The sequence below is a fragment of the Carassius auratus genome, chromosome 26, assembly GCF_003368295.1.
Source record: "Carassius auratus strain Wakin chromosome 26, ASM336829v1, whole genome shotgun sequence".
In the NCBI taxonomy this organism is placed as follows: Eukaryota; Metazoa; Chordata; class Actinopteri; order Cypriniformes; family Cyprinidae; genus Carassius; species Carassius auratus.
In genome coordinates, this window is record NC_039268.1 from 9,754,003 (window position 1) to 9,776,460 (window position 22,458).

Sequence of the window (22,458 nt, forward strand, 5' to 3'; positions counted from 1 at the left end):
AACGAAATATTGTGTTCTTTCATTCAGCGCCGCGCATGTTTTCATTCTTTCAGTAAAATAATTGAAATGAGTCTATAATCGATATCGGTTTGTATATCCATGCTCAGTAGTAGCGGGGGTTGAATGACCCCTGTCGCGTGACCGTTACACTACTAACAGTTTTCACTTGTCATTGAGCTTGGACTGAGGCGCGCTCCTGTCTGAAGCTAGCACGGCTTGCCGTTTATTTTAAACGCTGATATTTACTTGTTCCATATATATATATAACTCAGAAGACCGATATAAAAGCTGAGATGGCGGGTAAGTTCACCCATCTTATACCGTTTTCGTCCAAATGTCATACACTAGACGGTAAAAAATAGCCAAAGTGAGCACCCTTAAATCATAGACTGGGTAGGATGATGTGTTTTGACCTATTCAAGCAAATTTAGTTATTTAAATGAAATTGGCGTTTGAAAGAAATAGTTTATTGCATGTGCTGTCACCAGGCTAGATTTGCATTTCAGACCTGTTGTTTTTTTCGAAGTTCAAGCACTGGCCATACAGTAAGGTGTTTTTGTGCCATCTGCTTCTGTTGTCTGCCAATGAAAAGTGGGTCAGGAAGATAACTGTGCAGTGGTGATATCTGACTGCGATGGGTCATTGAGTTAAACTTGAGACCTCGGGTGCCATGGATTTGGAAACCTTCCTTGTTAACGGGAGTCAAAAGTTGTACACACTTTTTAATACATGCATTTGTTATAGTATTCATTAATCCTGGTTAATACAAGTAATAAAAAAAAGCATTAATTGTTATTTCAAGTTAGCTCAGGCATATTAAATAATTTTAACAGGTTTGAATAATGTCTTAGTAAATGTTGAAATTAATTACTAAGATATCTAAATGCTTCAAATGTTATATGGAACGGAAACACTTTATTATAGCGACCAGTTTATTAACTAGTTGCTTATTAGCATGCCTTTTAATAACATATTGTCTGTGTTTTAGGTAGCCTAACACTTTATTTTGATAGTCCACTTTAGACATTCTAAAAACAGAAAGTTACTTTGCAACAACATGTCAACTAGACGTTAGGAGAGTATTAGTAGATTGTCTGCTAAATCTAACACTTTTTTTTTGTCAACGTATACTAACCCTAAACCTACCCATAACAGTCTACTCTGAGAATTAGTTGACATGTAGTGTACATGTATTTACAAAGTTACTTAAAGGGATAGTTCACCCAAAAATCAAAATTATGTCATTTATGACTCACCCTCATGTTGTTCCAAACCTGTGAGACCTCTGTTTATCTTTGGAACACAGTTTAAGATATTTTAGATTTAGTCTGAGAGCTCTCAGTCCCTCCTTTGAAGCTGTGTGTACGGTATACTGTCCATGTCCAGAAAGGTAAGAAAAACATCATCAAAGAAGTCCATGTGGCATCAGAGGATCAGTTAGAATTGGTTGAAGCATCAAAAATACATTTAGGTCCAAAAATAACAAAAACTATGACTTTATTTAGCATTGTCGAACTGAACTGAACTTGAGAACGAGTCAGTCTTTCATTCATTATCTGGCTCAGATCGGTGTTCATCTTCAGTTCTCTCTTCACAGCAGTTCAGTCAGTGTACTGTTTGAGTAAATTAATTACTCCAGGATATTGGTTTGTTTGAACTCAGAGGGAATGTCAGCCACATTAAACAAGTCAACAGCTTAAGCCATTTGTGGATTAATGCGTATTGGAGACGCAAACCGTTTAAAACGATTCAGTTTGATTTGGTGAACTGGTTCAAGGAGATCCGGTTAAATCGAATGATTCGTTCGCGAACCGGATATCACAAGCTGCTTTGTTTTGAACTGTCTTACAACAGACACCGAAGAGAAGACAATGCTGAATAAAGTCATAGTTTTTGCTATTTTTGGACCAAAATGTATTTTCGATGCTTCAAAAAATTCCAACGGACCCTGATGTCACATGGACTACTTTTATGATGTTTTTCTTACCTTTCTGTACATGGACAGTAGACCGTACACACAGTTTCAATGGAGGGACTGAGAGCTCTCGGACTAAATCTAAAATATCTTAAACTGTTCTGAAGATGAATGTAGGTCTTACTGGTTTGGAGCGACATGAGGGTGAGTTATTAATGACATAATTTTGATTTTTGGGTGAACTATCCCTTTAATATATTTAGTAGAATGTCTTAAGTGGACCACTGAAATAAAGTGTAACCGTTTATTATAAAGCACATAATCTGCGTGACCATATTCTACCCAATACCCAAATTTAACAAATACCTAACTATTAATAAGCAGCAAGTTAGGAGTTTATTGAGGCAAAAATTGCAGTTGATAGTTAGTTAATAGTGAGAACTGGACTTTATAAATAAAGTGTTTACTGCATGTTTGTCCTCTGTTTTCACCATTTCTATCGGATGTATTATCTGTCTCTGTCCCTCAGAGACTCAGGCCTTTGTGACCCTGGCCACCACAGACGCCTATAGCATGGGATGTTTAGTGGTAGGCAAAAGTTTGCGCAGGCATGGAACATCAAGGAAATTAGTGGCTATGGTTTCCCCCAATGTTTCCAGAACATCAAGGTGATAGTGTAACTATCCTCCACCATTCATTTTGAAACAACATCAATGTAGATCTCTTTCTGTACCCTACTTTTAGGTGTGTAATAGTTTTCAGTGCAACATTCATTTAATTTTTGGTTGCTTCCCATCTATATTAGATTGTCTTTGACTTTTTTAGCTCATTGATTTTTATGCATTTGCCCAGATTGGCGCTGGAGCATGTGTTTGATGAAGTTGTACTGGTAGATGTGTTGGACAGTAGAGACGAGACTCATCTCACCTGGCTGCAACGTCCTGAACTAGGGGTCACCTTCACCAAACTCCACTGCTGGACTCTTACACAGTACACGAAGTGTGTGTTCTTGGATGCAGACACACTTGTGAGTACTTGACATTAAAGATGGCTAACTGAACACCAAGGTTTTCAAAGCTATTGCTTTAGGAACATATATATCCAAAAGCAAGGTTATAGGCTTTTTATTAATATACTTGTATTCACAATAGACAATAATAAAATTAACTTATATTAAAGTGCAAGTAAACTTTTAGAGAATAATGCAAGAGGTGTTGGTCCCAAAATGTGGCTGTAATATAACTGTGTTCTGCAGGTACTGTGTAATGTTGATGAGCTGTTTGAATATGAAGAACTGTCTGCTGCACCTGATCCAGGCTGGCCGGATTGTTTCAACTCTGGGGTATTCGTGTTTAGGCCCTCCCTGAAGACCCATACCCAAATACTGGAACACGCTGCACAGCACGGCAGCTTTGATGGTGAATCACGCGGTTATATTTAGCTGATATTATATTCAGATCTTTTAAGTTCAGTCTAAATTGGATGCACTCAAAGCCTGTTGGAACTTTAATCAGCCTCAAATGCAGTTTTGTCACATTTGTATTTTTTTTTCTTTAAAAACATCAAGAGAAGCACATATACATTACCATTCAAAGTTTTAAGTTAGATTATATTGGAAAGAAATGAATACTTTCATTCAGAAATGTTTCTCAAGCAGCAAATCAGCATGTTGGAATGATTTCTGAAGAATCATGTGATGTTGAAGACTGGAGTAATGGCTGCTTAATATCCAGCTTTGCATCAAAGGAATGAATGACATTTTAAAATATATTTAAAATATATTACTTACATTTATATATATATATATATATATATATATATATATATATATATATATATATATATATATATATTACTGTTTTATCGTGTAATATTAAAATGATAGTTCTCCAAAAATTCAAATGTTTCCTTAAAAAAAAATAAAAAATAAAATGAAATAAATTCATACTGACCACAATTTTTACATTGTAGTGTATGCAGCATTGATTGATTACTTCTTTCATTACACAATTTTTCAGCACTACCAAAACATGTATTAATGACATTATTATGCCATGTTGTGTCATGTATAGGAGGAGACCAGGGCATATTAAACACTTTCTTCAGCGACTGGGCAGTGAAAGATATCAGAAAGCATTTACCATTTGTGTACAACCTCACAGCCGCTGCCATTTACACGTATCTACCAGCATTTCAGCAGTACGTTTTCAAACAAGCTCTTATTAAGTATACCAATAATTCATGATGTTAGGTATTTGTGAACTGTTTAGTAACCTATCATATATGACTTTTGACACATACACAAGTATGACAAATACGCTTTCTGGTTTTGTGTAGGTATGGCCACCATGCAAAAATTGTCCACTTCCTGGGTGGGACTAAGCCCTGGCAGCTTCCATATGATCCCCAGGCTGCCAGTGAGTCATCTTTAAGGGATTCCAGCAAGAACTTTCAGCAGTTTATGAATTTATGGTGGGTGGAGTACTACAGTCAAAGACAGCTACAATTTAAGAAGGATGACAAGAATGAAGACTATGTAAGAAACTCTCATATCAGATTTTTTTTTTTTTTCTAATGTTTTTATGTTGTACGTATTAATAATACCTACATGGCCCATTTAGCTGTCCTTATGACTTAGATTTATGCATTTTGCGGACACTTTTATCCAAAGCGACTTTGCATTCAAGGAATGCAAACCTAAGTTCCAAACCAAATCACTTACAACACTTAGAAAGGGATTGTCCAACACCCCCAAAAATGAAAATAGTCATCATTTAGTCACCGTCATGTCGGTCCAAACATGTATGACTTTACAATGGAAGTCAATGGGAAACCAATATTTGCCGACCTTCTTCAAAATCATTTTATTTGTATTTTTATGTTCCATTGAATAAAGCAGTAAATGGGTTTGAAATCACATGAGGCTGAGTAAACGATGACTGAATTTTCATTTTTGGGTGAACTCTCATTTTAACACACCATTAGCATAATTATACTATTTAATGGAGCTAATATTAAATTGTATTTAAACTGTCAGTCATCTCTGCTCTTTCTCTTTGTTTAGCAGTCAGTGCAGCAGTTGGTTTCTCCACAGACACATCAGACTCCATCACAAAGCCAAAAGAGCAGCACTGAAGCCCACCACAGAGTCATGATGATGCCCTCTCTTCCTCTGGCTGTGGACTCACTACCAATCAGCTCTAGCTCATCTCAAAAGTCAGAGCAATCTGAAAGTGGTTCTGCAAGAGAAATGAAGGTTTGAAAAACTAAAAATGAAGAACTTGAAAAATGACACCATGCAGTTTTGATACGCCTCTCGCTTTATGAGTCTTTCTCTAAATCAACTCCGCCTCCTTTAAAAGTATTGTGCCCTCTGGGCTTTTAGACAAATCCGGTGACACACCCAACAGTGACTCACCACAACACAAAGAGAACATAAACTAGATCGGAATGGTTGCAAAAACACAATAATGTGAAGAGTTCAGTTTACATCCAATGCAAAGGCCTAGCGATGAACCTGAGCCAGAACCTTTGATTTAAGTGAAGGAGAAAACTGTTGTCAGTTTGCTGTCCATCCATTCAATTTATTCCCTGAATAATCCAGCGCAGATATTGTTTGAATAAGTATACACATTACATTACCTCACAAGAGTGTACATGCTTTATGAAATTACAATTCATTATATTAAGCATTTATGCTGCATGCATATTGTTTGATTTCAAACTATTTTTTTTTTATGAATAAATGAACACATGCATTAAACAAAAATATCTGAAGCCCAGTGCCCACCACATCTTAGTCTCCTCCTCCACCTCCAAATTCTGCTTTTGTATTTATAATTTATTGCATATATTGAATATATTTTGTCATGCAAAAAGTGTTTTAGGAGAAAGCCTACATATTTATTTACTTATTTATCCTGTCATCTTAGAATATTCTCTATGATGTCCTGTCTGGTGGGGAGACTGAAGAGACCCCTGTAGTCAGTCCTCCATCTGAGCACACAGAACCAGAGACTACTGATGATACTGCCTCAGCCGCTGGAGAAGCTGTATGTAGAAACATATGCTGATTTACCGCTGATTTACTGATTTACCGCTGATTTTGTTGTTGTAGTTCTATTGATACTTATTACATCTTTCCAAGATACTTTAGTTACTGAGCTTTGTTCGAAAAGTTAAAATTAGTTGTGTGTGTGTGTGTGTATAACAAAGTGAACATTATTTGAAATTAAATAAACTTTAACTGAAACAAAAGATAAAAATACTAACAATTATTATATTTCAACTTGTTAGCAAGGCAACATTTGACATTTTCATTTAGCTTGTTTAACTTAATTTACTAAAATAAACTGAAGTAAAATTCAATAAAAACTAGACATATTTAAGAGAAAATACAAAAATTACAAATATTAATAAAAAACTAAATAGAAAATGTGAAAATGAAACTATTTCAAAAAACTAAATAGAAAATGTGAAAATGAAACTATTTTAAAATATGCATTTACTTATTTATCCTGTCATCTTAGAATATTCTCTATGATGTCCTGTCTGGTGGGGAGACTGAAGAGACCCCTGTAGTCAGTCCTCCATCTGAGCACACAGAACCAGAGACTACTGATGATTCTGCCTCAGCCGCTGGAGAAGCTGTATGTAGAAACATATGCTGATTTACCTGCTTATGGCCAATATAGCTGATTTTGTTGTTGTAGTTCTTTTAATTATTATTACATCTTTCCAAGATACTTTAGTATCTAAGTTTTGTTCAGAAAGTTACAATTTGTTCCTTCATATTGTTAGGCACAAACGTGGTATTCAAAGAATATATATATATATAAAATTTCATCTAAAATTAGGATTTTTATCAAGCTTCTATGATTAGGTTGAGTCATTTTACTTTAATGGCAATGTGCAGGTCCTTTTCCAGGCTATTAAAGTGAAATAACTAAACATAAATATTGGAGCCCCATAAAAATCCTAATCTTAGATGACAATTTCAGATGGCACTTAGAGGCTTTTGCATATATATATATATATATATATATATATATATATATATATATATATATATATATATATATATATATATATAAAACAAGGTGTACATTATTTGAAATAAAATGAAATAACTGAACATAAATATTGGAGCCCCATAAAAATCCTAATCTTAGATGACAATTTCAGATGGCACTTAGAGGCTTTTGCATATATATATAAATATATATTTTATATATAATACATATATATTTGAAATAAAATAAACTTTAACTGAAACAAAAGATAAAAATACTTAGAATTATTTTATTTCAGCTTGTGAAGTTAAACTAAATAGAAATAGAAAATGTGAAAATAAAACTATTTAAAAAAAATAAATAAAAATAAATAATATTAAAATAGTAATGATACTAAAATAACACTGCTTCACAAAATAAAGTGCGATTGTTCTGTGTGTAAATACTGCCATCTACTGGTGGCGCATTAACAGTTTTCATAAATCCATTATTATACCCCTCACCCCCAATAACTGCATATAATTATGTTTTTTGGTAGCAATATTGTCATTAAAGTTAGATTTTTTTACATATGGTCCCATAAATTGCAGGCTGCTGCTGAGGCAGAGATGGATGACCTGGAGCATCGCCGCATGTGGGAGGAAGGTCGCGCTGATTATATGGGTAAAGACGCCTTTGATAACATCATGAGGAAACTTGACCAGTTCCTTGATTAAATAAGTGTGCATCTACTTGATGTGTGTTTATGAGATTATATTAAAAAGCTATCTCTATATAGTTTTGTTAGTACTGTTTATCCGTCATCATCACAACTGTTATATTTCCCCCTCCTCAGATACAGCTGTTTTTCTACCTCTCTTGTGTTTTTGCCCATCATATCCAGAAACATATATCATATATAAACATAAACATCTTGATGTACAAATCTAGTATTTCAGTTTGTGTATTATGAACCTACACATGATCAGATCTGTATGATTTAGCCTTTGCCGTGATTTTTTGTTTTTCAGTTTTTATAAATAATTTACTCTTAATATTCTCTAATAGCTGTTAAGGGAGACATTTTGGATTACTGTTTAAAATAAATTGTTTAAATATTAAATAGCAAATCCTTAAATCAAGAGGAAATGTGTCTTAACAAACAATTGTCTTCAGTGTCTTTCTTTGCAGTGTCCAACAGTAAAATTGCCATTCTTTGTCACTAGAGGTCAGTCTGTAAACACTCTCTAGCTTTAACACCTTCACAAACTCCAGTGGCAGAGCAGAACAGTGTGAGTTCAAAATGTTTCAAAAGACGGTGAAATACAATCATAAAGGTATTATACCCCCGAGTTTTATAATACATATGTGTCTCTCTCCAGAGATGCTTAACACAATCCTGTTTGGCACCACAAACTTTTATAGTAAGCAAACCTAGTGGCCAGACAAAGTCAAAGCCAGTTCTATGATGGAACCTTGTTTTTAAACCCTTGTTCCACAAGTTTAATATTAGATCAATTTATTACCCTCTGGCTCTGCCTTGTTCTAATTGAAGAATCATCTAATTGAACTCTGAATGTGTATTTTAAGCATACTTTTAGGTCCATCAACATATGGCACTGGGCAAAAACTCTTTCAGTATGACCCTTTTTTTAGCATTCTGAAAGACTACCTGTGCTGTGTCTCATGGTCTGGTACAGACATGTACCACCAGACAGAGTCATCAGTGAATCCAATAAGGATTATTTGCCCTCTTTCACGTTCTGTGGTTTTGTTGTTGAGATCAACAGTTCTTCATGCTTTCCCCAGTTTTGTGTTACTTCGATATTAATAATTCTGCTGTAGTAAGTGTGAATTTGATGAAAGATATGCATGGTAGCAAACATAGGTGTACCATATAGTGAGTTTTCAGTTACAAATGTTTTCCCAGATTTTTAGAGAATATATAGAAGACATGTAGTGACTAGCTTCTCAAAATATGTATGTTGTTTAAAAAAAAAAACATAAATCACATGAGGGCTCATCTGATTTATGTGCTTTCATCATGTCTTAGAAATCTGTAGTCATACAACAGTTTTAAAAATGTCTATTTTTAATGAGCTGCTCTTATTTAGAGCATGTTTATATAGTCATTAGCAGAGGCTTGATAGTGAGAATATATATATATATATATATATATATATATATATATATATATATATATATATATATATATATATATATATATATATATTCTTTAAATACCACGTTTGTGCCTAACAATATGAAGCAACATGTATATATATATATATATATTGTTATCCACAAATGTTGTATTTAAAGAATATGCATATACATATTCATATTTAATAGCAGATAGTTGTGCAGTATGCTTGATGGTCTTTGTTTATGCAGATTGTTAAGATCATCATATTTTTATGGGACGTCCACCCAAAGGCAGGATAATGGACCAAGATGCTGCTTGTTGTAAACAAACAATCTAAAAAGGAATCACCCCCTTGAATCCCTGATGTTTTATTTCTCTCTAACACATTCTCTTGACATCCTGTGCAATAACTCTCCTGACAAAACATTTCTGACCCATTTGTCTGAGGCACAGAAGGGCATTGTTCTTCATGTGTAGCATCCGTGTTATCTGTACAAGAATGGCTGGCATCAATTTTTTTTTTTTTAACTCATCTTTATTAAAAATATGCAAATAGAAATACATTAGTTTTCAAAGAACAAATAATTTATAACTGAAAAAAACTGAAAGGTATGAAAATAGAAAAACAAAACAGATCTATGCAGATAATATATATATATATATATATATATATATATATATATATATATATATATATATATATATATATATATATATATATATATTTGAGAAAGCTTTTGTAGGCAACTTTGTATCTAAATTGACAGTAATTCTTGAAAGCTGAGAATCTGTGTATTTAATACTGGGAAATTGTTTGTTTTTTTGGATCATGATTCATTAAAAAAATATGTATGAATGATTTGAATAATTAGATTTTTTTCATTACTTGATGCAGTATTAAAATAATTGTATCCCTGATTTGTAAAATATTCTGAATGATTGAAAGTCAGAATATATCATTAATATTTTTCTTTTTGACTACAAATACATATATATATACTTTTATTTCAACTATACATTTAGACATAAACTGTCATTGTCAAACAGTAAAAGCAGAAAGATGCCTTATAATATCAGTAGGTTGGTTACAATACATGAAATCCATACCAAGCATTTGAATGGTAGTACCTTTTTACATTTCACAATGTTTAACTTGCGGACTTTAATAAAATGTGTAATGTTTTTGCTTTGGTCTGATTCCTTTCTATATTTCACATTGACAAATGCTATTGCTATTAAGCTGTGTTACAACTCAACGTCGCAGTTCCTTGGGCATATGAAGAGTAGATTTCTTGTGTTTCTTAGTATACATAAAGATATGTGCTTTTTGTGTCAACCCCTACCACATTTCTGGCTGTGCATCTGTATAATCCAGTATCTTTTATTGTAGGATTCTGAATGATTAAGGAACCCTGAGGATGGAGGTACTTGTTCCCAATCAGCCGTGGCTGGGGGCTGACAATAAGCCGTGTTCGGTCTGGGGTCTCCCATGCAACTTCTGCTTTGGGAATACCCATGGCCCCACAGTTGAGTTGTACTGCTACTCCTCTTTTAGCATAGGTGGCAGGAGCTGGACCACTTGTGATGCGCGGTGGATATGCAATGATGATGACTGGGACAGTTAGTAGGGAGCTTCCGTATTCATTTGAGGCCCTGCAGGTGTATGAGCCCCTGTCATGGACAGAGGCTTGTTGGATTGAGAGGGTTCCATTGGAAAGAACAGCATAACGACCTGCTCTTTGAGGTCGGTTTAAGACCATCCCACTCGGCAGGGTCCAGGCGAGGCGGACAGAGTCAGTGTTTGTCAAGCAGTGCAGGTGTAAACTCTGCCCATTCATGATACTAACAGGTGAGTTATGCATGTTATTGATTTCTGGCTTTTGTCCTGGCATTAATGTAACAGTTCTTTCAACCATTCCAGCAGCATTGCGTCCCAAACAACGATATGTGCCTGCCTCTGAGAGAGCAGGATTACTAATGACCAAAGTTCCATCAGACTTGTGGAGGAATTTTTTGAACTGTCCACCACTCTGTAGTGGAGAGCCATTTAGAAGGATCCAAGTCAGCTGTGGGGTTGGTGACCCATCAAATGAACAATTAAGATTAATGGTCCTGCCTACAGTTAGTAAGAGGGACTCCATTTTAGGACTCTTAAGTCTTGGCTTCTCTAAAATATCTGTTACATCAAGCTGAACAACTAGCCTTGTTTCACCTCCCTCATTACGAGCAACACATATTAACTGGCCTGCATCTGTCATTCTCACTGAACGGATATCCAAAGTGCCATTGCGATGTACTGTCATTCGACTACCATAATATGGTGCGGGGAGTACAACATTTTCTGGAAGAACCCACATGACACGTGGAACAGGGGTACCAGTGGTTTCACAGTCAAACAGTTTACGCTTATCTCTCACACTTGAAACCCTCATTGAGTGTGTGGTACCTATGAGGCCATTAATCGTAGGTGGAGAGACAAGGATTTCTACTCTGGTCACTTTGCGATCCTGTCCTGCACTGTTCCTGGCAAGACATACATAGTTCCCACCATCGAATCGCTGAACTTTCTGAATGACTAGAGTCCCATTATCATGTATAAAATATTTGTCTGAACCTGAAGTTATGGCTCTATTAGCGGGTGAAAACCACAATATAAGAGGTGTTGGCTCACCCTTGGCACTGCATTGCAGAGAGACAGATTCTCCGTACAGGACCCTGAGTACATCATTTGCCTTATTAGCAATAACAGGAACATCTGCAACTACTTTTACATGCACTTTCATCTCATCTTTTCCAACCTGGTTCTCAGCATAACAAGTATAGTCACCCTCTTCACGCATCCCCACTTCATTGAAGAAGAGGGTTCCATTGTCGAAGACAACATACCTGCGACTTCGACTGCCAACATTACGTTCAGTCTTCATGAAATTGTTGATCATGGTGCCATCAGGCAGTGCCCACTGGATTTTAGGGTTGGGAAGTCCAGAGGCAACACAGTCAACTTTTAGGTTTCCTCCATACCTCACCTTCTTATCAGACTCTGTCTTCTGCTCAATTTTAGCAGGTTTCGCCTGGACAATTACCTTAAAGGGCACAAAATCATCCCCGACTTTGTTGCGGACAACACAGAGGTATTCACCATCATCTTTCTCTGTCACAGATACGATGGATAGTGTACCATTGGCAGACACTTTTATCCTTTGATCATAACTGAAATATACAAAAATACATTATTATTATTAATTTTTAATGTGTAATTTGAGCACTGTAATGTAAAACGTTACTAACAGAGGATTTTCACTTTTTATGTAATGTTGCACTATTGATGCTTTTTTTTTAGAAGAGCAGTTAGAGTTTTTGGTTTGCATGCAAAGAGTAACATGTCTCATCAGTCAAAACAAGATGCAAAGTTATGAAAACAGCACATGCTTTTAAGGAGTAAGAGAAAAGCTGAGAAAGGAAAAAGAAATAAAGACAGTAGCTATGTGTGTATTTTTCTAAACCAAGAATGCAAAGGAGATGTGCTTCAGTGAAGTGTTTAGTTTACCTGTAGTGAGCATCTACAAGTTTTTTCAATGGAGTCCTCCAGATGAGCCTGGGTTCTGGATTCCCTGATGCAATACAGTCCAGGTGCAACCTGCCTCCATAGACCACATCTGTTTTTTGAGGCGAAGAGAATGTAATCTTGGCTCTTGAGTATATTATGGACTTCCTTACAGTCAAAATAATGGTCCTCTGTGCAGTGCCAACCACATTGGTTACTGAGCATTCATACCTCCCTGCGTCTGTCGGAAAGAGACTACGAATATAGAGTGTCCCATTTGGGAATACAAACAAGTTACGTCCATTGATGAACTGTGATGGACGGAGCTGCATTCCATCAGGGGTAATCCAGCCAATGGAAGGCAGAGAGGCACCCCTGGCAGTGCAATTCAAGTAAGCAGTGCTTCCCTCTGGAAGAGTGACATTCTCATGTCTTGGTTGCTGAATGATGGGGGGCAAGGCTACAATAGTCAGCCGAACAGATATGTTATCAGCACCCGCTGCATTGCTTGCAATGCATTTGTAAATTCCTCGATCCATGTGACTGACCGATTTCATGTGAAGCGTGCCATTAGGTGAGACAGAGATCTTGTTTTCAGGATTGGCATGAGTAAATCCACTAGAATGTACCATTTCCCTATCTGGTAGGATCCAGGTGATCCGAGGCTGAGGAAGCCCTTGGGACTGACACTCAAACCGAACAGTTTCTCCAAGGTATGCTGTGACTTCACTATAGCGAGGCTGCAGCACTCTGGGGTGTTCAGCCAGAACAATTAAATTAACCACAATTTTATCCTCTCCATACTGGTTTTGGACACTGCAGAGGTACTGGCCACGGTCCAGAGGAAGTACATTGTGGATTATAAGTGTACCATTAGAGGAGACCTCAAATCTTTGAACCTTGGTATTCTGTGTTATACTTGCCCCTGCAGGAAAACAGTGACAATGCTAGTACAGAATCAACTGAATATATTTCAACATGCACTTTCAACAAAGTATCGAAAACATAGTTGTAATATTGTTAAATAATGATAAACCATATCTTTCCTACCTGTGGATACTTTAGTCCATGAAAGGAAGGGACTGGGTTTTCCCACAGCCACACAAGGCAAAAAGGCATCAGTCTCAGCATGTGCTGTTACTGATCTAATGTCTGTGCTGATGATCCGAGGTTTGTCACTACCCTCGGGCACTGCTGTTGGTCTTTGTTCAGGTCCTCCTGATGTGGTATAATGTATCAAAGAGCTTCCTCTACCCTGAACACCTGGCCTATCAGGAAGTTTTTGCTTGGGTGAAGATACTTTTGAAGTTGAGTGAAGTGGTTGAGTCCTGGGTGTTTCTGTAGTGGTCCTTTTGTGGATGTCTTCCTCTAATTCTTGAGATACTGTTTCCTTTGAAACACTGGCTAATTGATAAGGAAATTGTGTGACTGGGGGTCCTAGCCTGCTATTTGTTCTTCTAAGTTCTATCTTACTAACAGTTTCTTTGCCTTGGGTTACAAATATATCTTTGTCACTGTCAAGAATGTGATTAGCAATGTCTAGTTCACCTAGCTTGCTTGCAGACGTGGGTGTATTTGGGTAAAACATATGAGTATTTACTGTTGTAGTTGTTGTGGCAATAATGTTTTCTTTTGTAACTGGAGGTAGAGCAGCATTCATGGATGAAGAAGAATCTTCTCTGTTGTGTATGCTGCCAGTTGGAAGCCTGCTTGGGTTTGTTGTTGCAAGCACTAACACTGGAGAGATTTTGGGGCTGCCTGTTGGAACCTGTGAACTCTGTTGTGCCCCCTCAAAAATTGTACTGGCAGATGTTGCTGAACCATGTTGGATTTCCAAATTATTTTTAAGAATTTCATTCTGGGTGCTTGGGGAAAATGAAGTGAATGGCCTCACAGGAAACCTTCCTTCAAGCTCTTTGTAGGACAGAATGTTTTCAGTCTCTGTGGGGTTATATTGGTTGTTTGTTTTATCTGGACCTACACCTGGAAGTTTCTCTAATTGTGAATGAGAGCTGTCTGATGTTGGGATCAAGCTGGGGTCTCTTGTAATTTTTCCCTTTTGAGTCTGTTCAAACTTTTTAGCTCCAGAGGTAGGAATGCTTGTAAACCACTCATGAACGTCTGCCTTCACAGGAGGATTTGTAATATGGGGGGACAAGTTGGATTTGTTTTCTTCCTGTACAGTTGCCGTTTCTTGCTCTCTTTCAAAATTATTGAACGTTGATGGAGACACTGGTACAATTGCAATGTTTTTAAGTTCTTTGGCTGGATTGGAATTAGAAGAGAGTCTATCCTTTGTCATAGATACGTTTTCTTGGGATTTGGATGCATGGATTTTGTTATTCCTGCCACTGTATAATGGATCTGTGTTCTCTTCATGATTCATTTTGCTTAGTGACGGTGGTTGGCTGTCAGTTGATGGAACAGTAATATTCATCTTGGCTCCTGAACTTTTGGCCAATGAAGATGTTTCTATTTTAGTTTGAGTGGAGGCAGTTGTCTTAGTAATGACTGAAAACCCATTTGTAACCTCCACAGTTGAAGCTGAAGTGGGCTGTGGGGTGACATTTGTGACATATACTGATGATTTAGAACTGTTTGTCTTAGTTCTAATTCGATTAGGCTTTCTTCGTCTTCCACCATTCCTCCGTCTCAAACTGGATGAGTTCCTAGCACGTGAGGAAGAAGAATTAAATGAATTAGTGAAGGTTGCTTTATGTCCTGAAGTGGGTTTGGTGGTTGGTGTCACAGTAAAAAGCAGTGGAATTTTTGAGACATTATGTTTCTTCTGAGTTATGTGCTTTCGTAGGGTCTGTGGTCCTTGCTTAATTGTAGTAAGCATTTTAGTAAAAGAGTACACAGCAGTTTCTGTACTTGGTTCTGTGAAGGTTTTTGCTGTTGTCGATGCTAAGCTGTGATCCATCCTTCCCTGATAAACTTCTCCCACAAGCTCAGGGTTTTGCAAAACCCTGTGTTCTTCATCTGCTTCGACATCAGACTTTTGTATTGCTTCAGTTACCCTGCCACCATCCATTGTGTGGCTTCGGTTTTCCTGTAAATGGGTTCCATATGATGCTGTGCTCCACACAGTGCTCACTGCAACTCCTTCTGCAACCTCTAAATCTCCCAAAGTAAAATGGGTCATCTGTGGTCTAACAGTGGGTTGTGTGATATATTTGCTCACTGTAAACAAATTTGGATCTGTTTCAGGAGCAGCTATCTGGTATGTTAAGTGTCTTGATTCCTCAGAATCCAGAGCATTTATATCTAAGTTGTACTCCGTAGCCTCAGTGGGCATCTGTGACATTGTGACTGAGTACAACACATCCTTCACTGGTGCCCTGGTGCCCTCTATTGGTGTACCTTCTGCAGATGATCCTTCAATCTTGTTAGCAATTTCTGACTGCTTTGTGTAGACAGTTTCTGACTCCTGTATTTTGTTTGAACTGGTCTGAAAATAGTTTGGAGTAGTTGTTTTTAAACTAGTTCCACCACTGCGAACTTTTGCCAAAATGCTAGCCCAGCGCTTTGGGTCTATTTGGTTGTTTGACACACTAATTTTTCTTCTTGACTCTACAGTGTTAACCCTATCCACTACTGTGCTACTTATTCTCCTCCTTGGTGTGGTAGGGCGTCTCCAAGAGTTCCTAAATGGATGGCCTCTCCTTATTCCCACACTTGGGACCCGTGGACGATTGGGTAAATCCACTTTCCTAGGAAGCACTTTCCCTAAAAAGTCTTCAGGTTCATTATCCCCAGAAGACTCCATGTCATTTGTCACAAGGACTTGGGTTGAAACTCCCTCAGCAGGTTGAGGGCTACTAGAGTACTTCTTTAATGGGAGTAAACCTGGTGGCCTTGATATTATTACTTTTGTGGCCAAAGTATCCATCCCATGTTGATTTCCTGCTACACACTTATAGTATCCATTGTCTGAAAGCTGACTGTGTCGAATAATCAGAGATCCATTTGAAGCAACAGATATCCTGGAAATGTTTACCCACTTGTTTATAATGCTACCATCAGGGAGAATCCAGTGTATTTCAGCATCAGGGGATCCAGTGGCAACACATGGAAGGAAAAAATGTCCACCTGTGAATCCTGTAACTGGCTCTGTTACTCCTTCACCTCCAGGAGGTGGACTGGAGGATTCCTCCACTGTTAGGCGAAAAGGGAGGATAGTTAGGTCATCTGAAACCTGTGCAATACAATAGAATACTCCTGAATCAGAATGATCCACAGACTTGATTTTAAGAAGACCAGCATTTGATGCTGAAAGCCTATTATCAACATTGCTATAAGGTGTTTTTAAAGTAGAGCCATCAGGTAGCATCCATGTAACTGATTTGTTCCCTGAGCTTTGTATGGAACAGTTTATCTCAGCAGGACTTCCCACGACAACAGCCTGCATCGTTTTAGTGTCGTTCTTGGACTCAATTACAACCCAGCCCCTACTCTGCTGTCTTATAGATTCATTTTCCATAACCTCAGTTATATGGGTACTTAGAATTAGTCTAACACTTTTACTTGTAGACTGAAGTCTGTTTAGCTGAAGGTCCATTGATGACTGCATTATCCAGGGTGGTGCAGCTACTATGTTAGCTTTTACTCCTGTATAGTAAAGAGCATCCCTTTCAACATCTTGCCGATATCTGAAGCTTGTGTAAGGTTCCTTACTCAACATAATTTCTCTTCGAAGGTGGGCTGGAACATCACTGTAATATGCAATCAGTCTCCACAACCTCTCATAACTGGACCTGTCAATTGTACACTTTAAATCTAACGTCAGAGTTACATTTGCTGATATTTGATACTGGTTAACATAGTCCCAGCCTATGCTAGTCAGCTCTCTTGGCTCAGTGACAAGGCATTCCAAGTCTACTTGATGTCCATGTTCATCTGACAGGCCCAGGGAAATGTTGCCAAGGGGCTGACGAAATTCATCAATCGTCAAGAGGTCACTTTCTGTGTCCTCTGGGGAAATGGCTTTGTGAGCCGTGCTGATAATGGGACTATTGCAAGTGGGGTTCTCCAACTCCTGGAGCTGTTTCTTCTTTAGTTGTTTTGAAGAAAAACACATAGGGCATAGCTGGCCATCTGGATAGGCTTTGTCCTTCTTACATTTCAGCACTCCTGGAAAAAAAAGGGACGTGGTCACAGTACAGTAAGTGGATATTCATCAAGATAAAATAAAGTGATAAGCATTGGAAACAGGTCTGCAACTAATTTTACTAATATGAGTTCAATATAACTGAACTGATACAATATAACTGAATCTGAACTGATATAACATCTTAATGTTTATATTAACGGAAACATGATCGTCAATAATTATGATCATTACCTGGTGAATTTTTATTCCAGTCTTTGAACCACCTCATGCGACAGTCACAGGTCCAAGGGTTTCCATGCAGGGAGAGATTCTCCAGGTAGGGCATGCCTGCTAGCATCCTCTGTGACAAAGTGGTCAGTAAATTATCAGACAGGTACAGGTGTTTCAGGGTGGAAACTGGGAAATGTCCAAGAATAGAGAAAGTGGAGAAGGTGGCTGGGTGGAGCTGCTGAAGTTGATTGCCCTCCAGTTGGAGAAGGCGAAGAGACGTGAGGCCTTGGAATGTATTGGGGTGGATGAACTCAAGTCTGTTGTTATCCAGGTACAACCTAGTGAGACTCCAGAGACCAACAAGGGTATGTCTGCTAATTACCTTCAGTTTATTATAGCTTAGTTTCAGCATCTGCAAAGAAAGGCATTTTAACTCAGTGTCATTTTATTGCAACAGTTGTTCCATAAATATGTTGTCTTACTGCAAATATGAGTACAAAAAAGGTACAGAAAAAATACATTTTCAGCGTAAAAGTTGACAGTACCTGAAGGGATATGAGGTCACGGAATGTTCCATCAGGAATTTGATGCACATCATTCCCATGCATTAAAAGAAGCTCCAGTTTTCGTAACCCAGCGAAAGAGCTGTAAGTTATTCTATGTATAGTATTAAACCTGAATGAAGGAGGGACATGAGAAGGAAGGGGTCAATAAGATTAAGGTTAATTATGCAATGATGTTGCAGATTTACTAAAAAAAAACAAAAAGGGGTTTCAATGGGGGAGACCAGAGCTTGTTTTCAGAAGGCTATACAGTTTTGAATTAAAAGTCTAATGGCATAAATATGTTTTGTTTTTTTTTTTCACCAGGGAGATTTGTTTCAAATGCCTAGTTGTTATAAATAATTTAAAAGTGAATTCTGCCATGCCCTGGTGAATATAACATTTTTGTAATTGCTGTTGGGTAAACAAGTGAACACAATAAAACCCACACTTACATACATGGATCAACTAAGCTGATTGTAACTTAAAGTTTAAACTTTGTTCATAGGAACAAAAAGGGTTTTATTTATATATTTATTTATTTTTGTCAGGGCAAGTTGTCCTATGTATTTTTATTTTGAAGACATATACAATTTGTTATTTTCAATACTTCTTGTTTAAAACTATAGTTTGTTATTTTTTCATTACATTTTAAATTGTTGCTTAATAAATGAATTTGGTCAACAATTATTTTGCTGTTTTTATTCAATTTGATTTACAAATAGACTGGTGACAGGTATTGAATTGTGACAACAATTAACTGAACTGCATCTTAAATTTCTTGTGCAGTAACAGTAGAAATGTACCTTTTTAGCCAAATTAAGTTTTTTATGTAGAAATGGAAAGACAAGTGTGACAATTCTGTCAACCCAAAGTACCATCTCAAATCCTGAATATTTGAAGGTCACCTGTTAAATGGTCGAAATATCCCTGGCATTTAACATCATCAAGGGAAATTCCCTCTAACCTACAAATGAACCCTCTTGGATTAAATGTCTTCAAACAACAAGAAATGAAACCCAGTTTCAGCATGTTTCGATGACCTGTATGATAATCTCTACAAGATAAATCACTTTTGGAAGTGGGTGTGCTAAAGTGTTCTTTTAAAGAAGGTGATATCAGAAAACGAAGAAGAAGAAAAAAAGCAATATCCAAGAAGAAAAATCTGATGACACAGTCATTCTTACCCCAAATTCATCCGCTCCACGTGTTTAGGCACGCCAGCAGGCACCGTGATTAAAGAGCGGAACGTGCAGTGAACCTCCACAGGCTGCTGGCAGGCACATGGCCGTGGGCAACACTGTACCACTACAGGCAATGCTACCATCACCAGCATCAACAAAACCTGAGCATGAAAGCGATCCATCTTCATCTCCACAACACCTTAAACTGCAGAAAGACACAAAACAGCCTGTCAAAATATTTCCCCCTATTTATTGAAACTTGAAATAAATAAATCAGTGTTAAATGTCACATCCATTTTTAATATTCCTTACAAAAATGAACCATGACTGAAATCAACAAGAACAAAAACAACAACAACCTTGTTTACTATAGTTAAACTATAACCAGCCTAGTTAAACTATAGTAGCTAACCATAAATTAACAATGGTTTTGCTACACTAGTTTAACCATGGTATTTTTAGTAAAACTGTTTTATATTATAATATAATATTTATAATTGTAAAAAAAAAAAAAATCACCGTTAACACATTTACTATAATAAAACCATGGTTAATTTTAGTATGCTAACAATTGGACATTTGCTTAAAAATAAGTATGGGAGTTCAGCTAAAATACTGAACTCCGATTTCATTCAAGAAAAGGGAAAGAGCAAACCTTTATGTTAACTTTGTTAACAGGAGATCATTCCATTTACAATCCGGCATGGTTTTGGTCCACAGAACCCTTCAAAACTGCATTTCCAAGGATCATGTGATAGTCCATTTACTAGAGACAGCAAATTCTCCACTGATGATGAAAAGCTGAAAATGTTTTCATACAGGTTCCAAGTTTTTATTTCTTGTCGTTTCTCTTCCTAATCCGAAATCCAATAGTTTTTTTTTCTGATGAGGGGAAACACAAAAACAGTATAAATCACTAAAATCTTAACGAAAGAAAGAGAAGCTCAACCCAGCTGTGAAGCTGCGCGTTCTGTTGGAAACGTGAGAATGGAACTTTCAGCTGGCGGTGGCGCGCGTGGAGGCGTCTGCGCAAAGAACGCAGGGCTCGGGGGAGTGACCGACTGTGAGCCTTTTACACGCGTTCCTGGAGGTAATGTTTTGGACGACACGAGGAGCACACCGCCCAGGCAAAAGGTAGTGCATTAACCCCTTCTGAGAGGGGAGAGAAAAATGCTTGTTAATTATACCTTATTGGACTTAAAATCACTGACTTTTTGTTTTGTTTTGTCTTTCCACCAATTTACACTTGGGTTGTTCATAATCTAAAAAAAAAAAAAAAAAAAAAATAAAAAAAAAAAAAAAAATAAAATATATATATATATATATATATATATATATATATATATATATATATATATATATATATATATATATATATATATATATATATATATATATATATATACATATATATATATATATATACATATATATATATATATATATATATATATATATATATATATATATATATATATATATATATATACATATATATATATATATACATATATATATATATATATATATATATATATATATATATATATATATATATATATATATATATATATATATATATATATATATTTCCCATATTGCATTTCTCATTACACTATATTATTGTCAAAAGTTAGATGCAATCTCAGTTTTGGAGCGAAAATTGCCAAAATTCTCTATATATATTTTTTATATATAATTGAGGCCTAAGCTTAAGAAAAGAAATGCAAAACGTGTGCTATTGAAAAGATAGTGGTAATATTGCACAATGAGAGATTTACAAACACATTTTAAAAGGGCAGTGATTTCTGACCAGGAACACCGAATTAGGTACAGGATTCTCAGCACGGTTTAAGGGTTAATGCCAATTCTGTGTTAAAACCTGGCCAGTGTCTACAAACAAGAACATGTTGTTTATGGTAGCTTTGAAATTACCGCATCTCCCCACTGTGATTTTTCCATGCTGTTTTGACTCTTAAAGGTTCTGGCTCTGTGTAAGTAAAGGTTACACAGAGTTCAAAGCCTTGTTATTTTCTTTCTAGACCCTGGTCCTCCATGCCATTCACAGACAAACACACACATACACATACATTTGTACTCTAAACTGATGCATGAAGTCCCCTGAGTTCACAAGGCACCCTAAAGCATTTAGAGAAGAAAATGCAGAGGGCTGGCAAGGGCAAAGGTCACAAGCTTCCGTCCATGTTATTGACCACTTGGGAGATTCCATACATCACGTAATGTCATTTCAAGCAGAAAGCACACCTGTTTGAAAATGATATGTCAGTACATGCAGTCATCTTCAGTGATGGAAATAAAGTTATTGAGCATACACAGATTGTGATCATGATAAGACAAAAATCCAAAAACAAAATATAATCACCATCTTCAAGTAAGGAACCTTCTTTGCTAGGGAGATCATCCAATTTAAACACTTTAATTCTCATTCGTTTGTTTATTGGAGGTTTTATCGACAATTTAAAAAATATATTTTTAGTAGTAAAATAAATGATTTTAAAATCTTATACTAATGAATGACTAAAATGAAGTAAATTCATATTTTTTATTCAACAAGAATAAATTTGTACTGCAATTATTGGCTATAAGATCTTACCAACCCACATTAGTGTGCATTTTGGAAATAATAATTAAATGTGTGGGCATGTTTTTGTGACATATCAGGACACAACTCTGTGTAATGACATGGGTATGACACAGGTATTACAAGGAGAGGGTGACTTATGAGGACATAACCCATGTCCCCATTTTTCAAAACGCTTATAAATCATACAGAATGAGTTTTTTTGAGAAAG

General features: G+C 36.5%; 2 protein-coding genes across 4 annotated transcripts; one reads left to right on the forward strand and one right to left on the reverse strand.

Moving 5' to 3' along the window:
* The first annotated feature begins 67 nt into the window (after positions 1-67).
* Positions 68-8,069, forward strand: gyg2 (glycogenin 2). Of its 3 annotated transcripts, none has more exons than XM_026204118.1 (10): positions 68-300; positions 2,445-2,583; positions 2,768-2,942; positions 3,171-3,333; positions 3,988-4,114; positions 4,253-4,451; positions 4,980-5,171; positions 5,848-5,967; positions 6,445-6,564; positions 7,518-8,069. In XM_026204118.1, the coding sequence occupies exons 1-10, from the start codon at positions 294-296 to the stop codon at positions 7,641-7,643; spliced, it is 1,368 nt and encodes a 455-aa protein (XP_026059903.1). In that variant the 5' UTR covers positions 68-293; the 3' UTR covers positions 7,644-8,069. The 3 variants fall into 3 exon arrangements, with proteins under 3 accessions (XP_026059903.1, XP_026059904.1, XP_026059905.1); XM_026204119.1 differs by having other exon boundaries at positions 4,983-5,171; XM_026204120.1 differs by lacking the exon at positions 6,445-6,564.
* Positions 8,070-9,751: 1,682 nt separating this feature from the next.
* Positions 9,752-20,717, reverse strand: mxra5a (matrix-remodelling associated 5a). The gene is made up of 7 exons (XM_026204123.1): positions 20,301-20,717; positions 19,649-19,850; positions 18,465-18,594; positions 17,941-18,331; positions 13,647-17,729; positions 12,600-13,521; positions 9,752-12,262 (listed from the first exon to the last, which is right to left on the reverse strand). Exons 2-7 carry the CDS (start codon positions 19,831-19,833, stop codon positions 10,354-10,356), a joined length of 7,620 nt encoding a protein of 2,539 aa, XP_026059908.1. The 5' UTR covers positions 19,834-19,850; positions 20,301-20,717; the 3' UTR covers positions 9,752-10,353.
* Positions 20,718-22,458: the final 1,741 nt, after the last annotated feature.

Coding starts and splice junctions, on each gene's coding strand:
- gyg2 (XM_026204118.1), top strand. Junction 3,334..3,987: donor ACAGCACGGCAGCTTTGATG/GTGAATCACGCG, acceptor TGTCATGTATAG/GAGGAGACCAGGGCATATTA. Junction 5,968..6,444: donor CCTCAGCCGCTGGAGAAGCT/GTATGTAGAAAC, acceptor CTGTCATCTTAG/AATATTCTCTATGATGTCCT.
- mxra5a (XM_026204123.1), bottom strand. CDS start 19,833: ATGAAGATGGATCGCTTTCATGCTCAGGTTTTGTTGATGCTGGTGATG. Junction 17,730..17,940: donor CTGGAATAAAAATTCACCAG/GTAATGATCATA, acceptor TTTTTTTTCCAG/GAGTGCTGAAATGTAAGAAG. Junction 13,522..13,646: donor ATGGACTAAAGTATCCACAG/GTAGGAAAGATA, acceptor GTTTTCCTGCAG/GGGCAAGTATAACACAGAAT.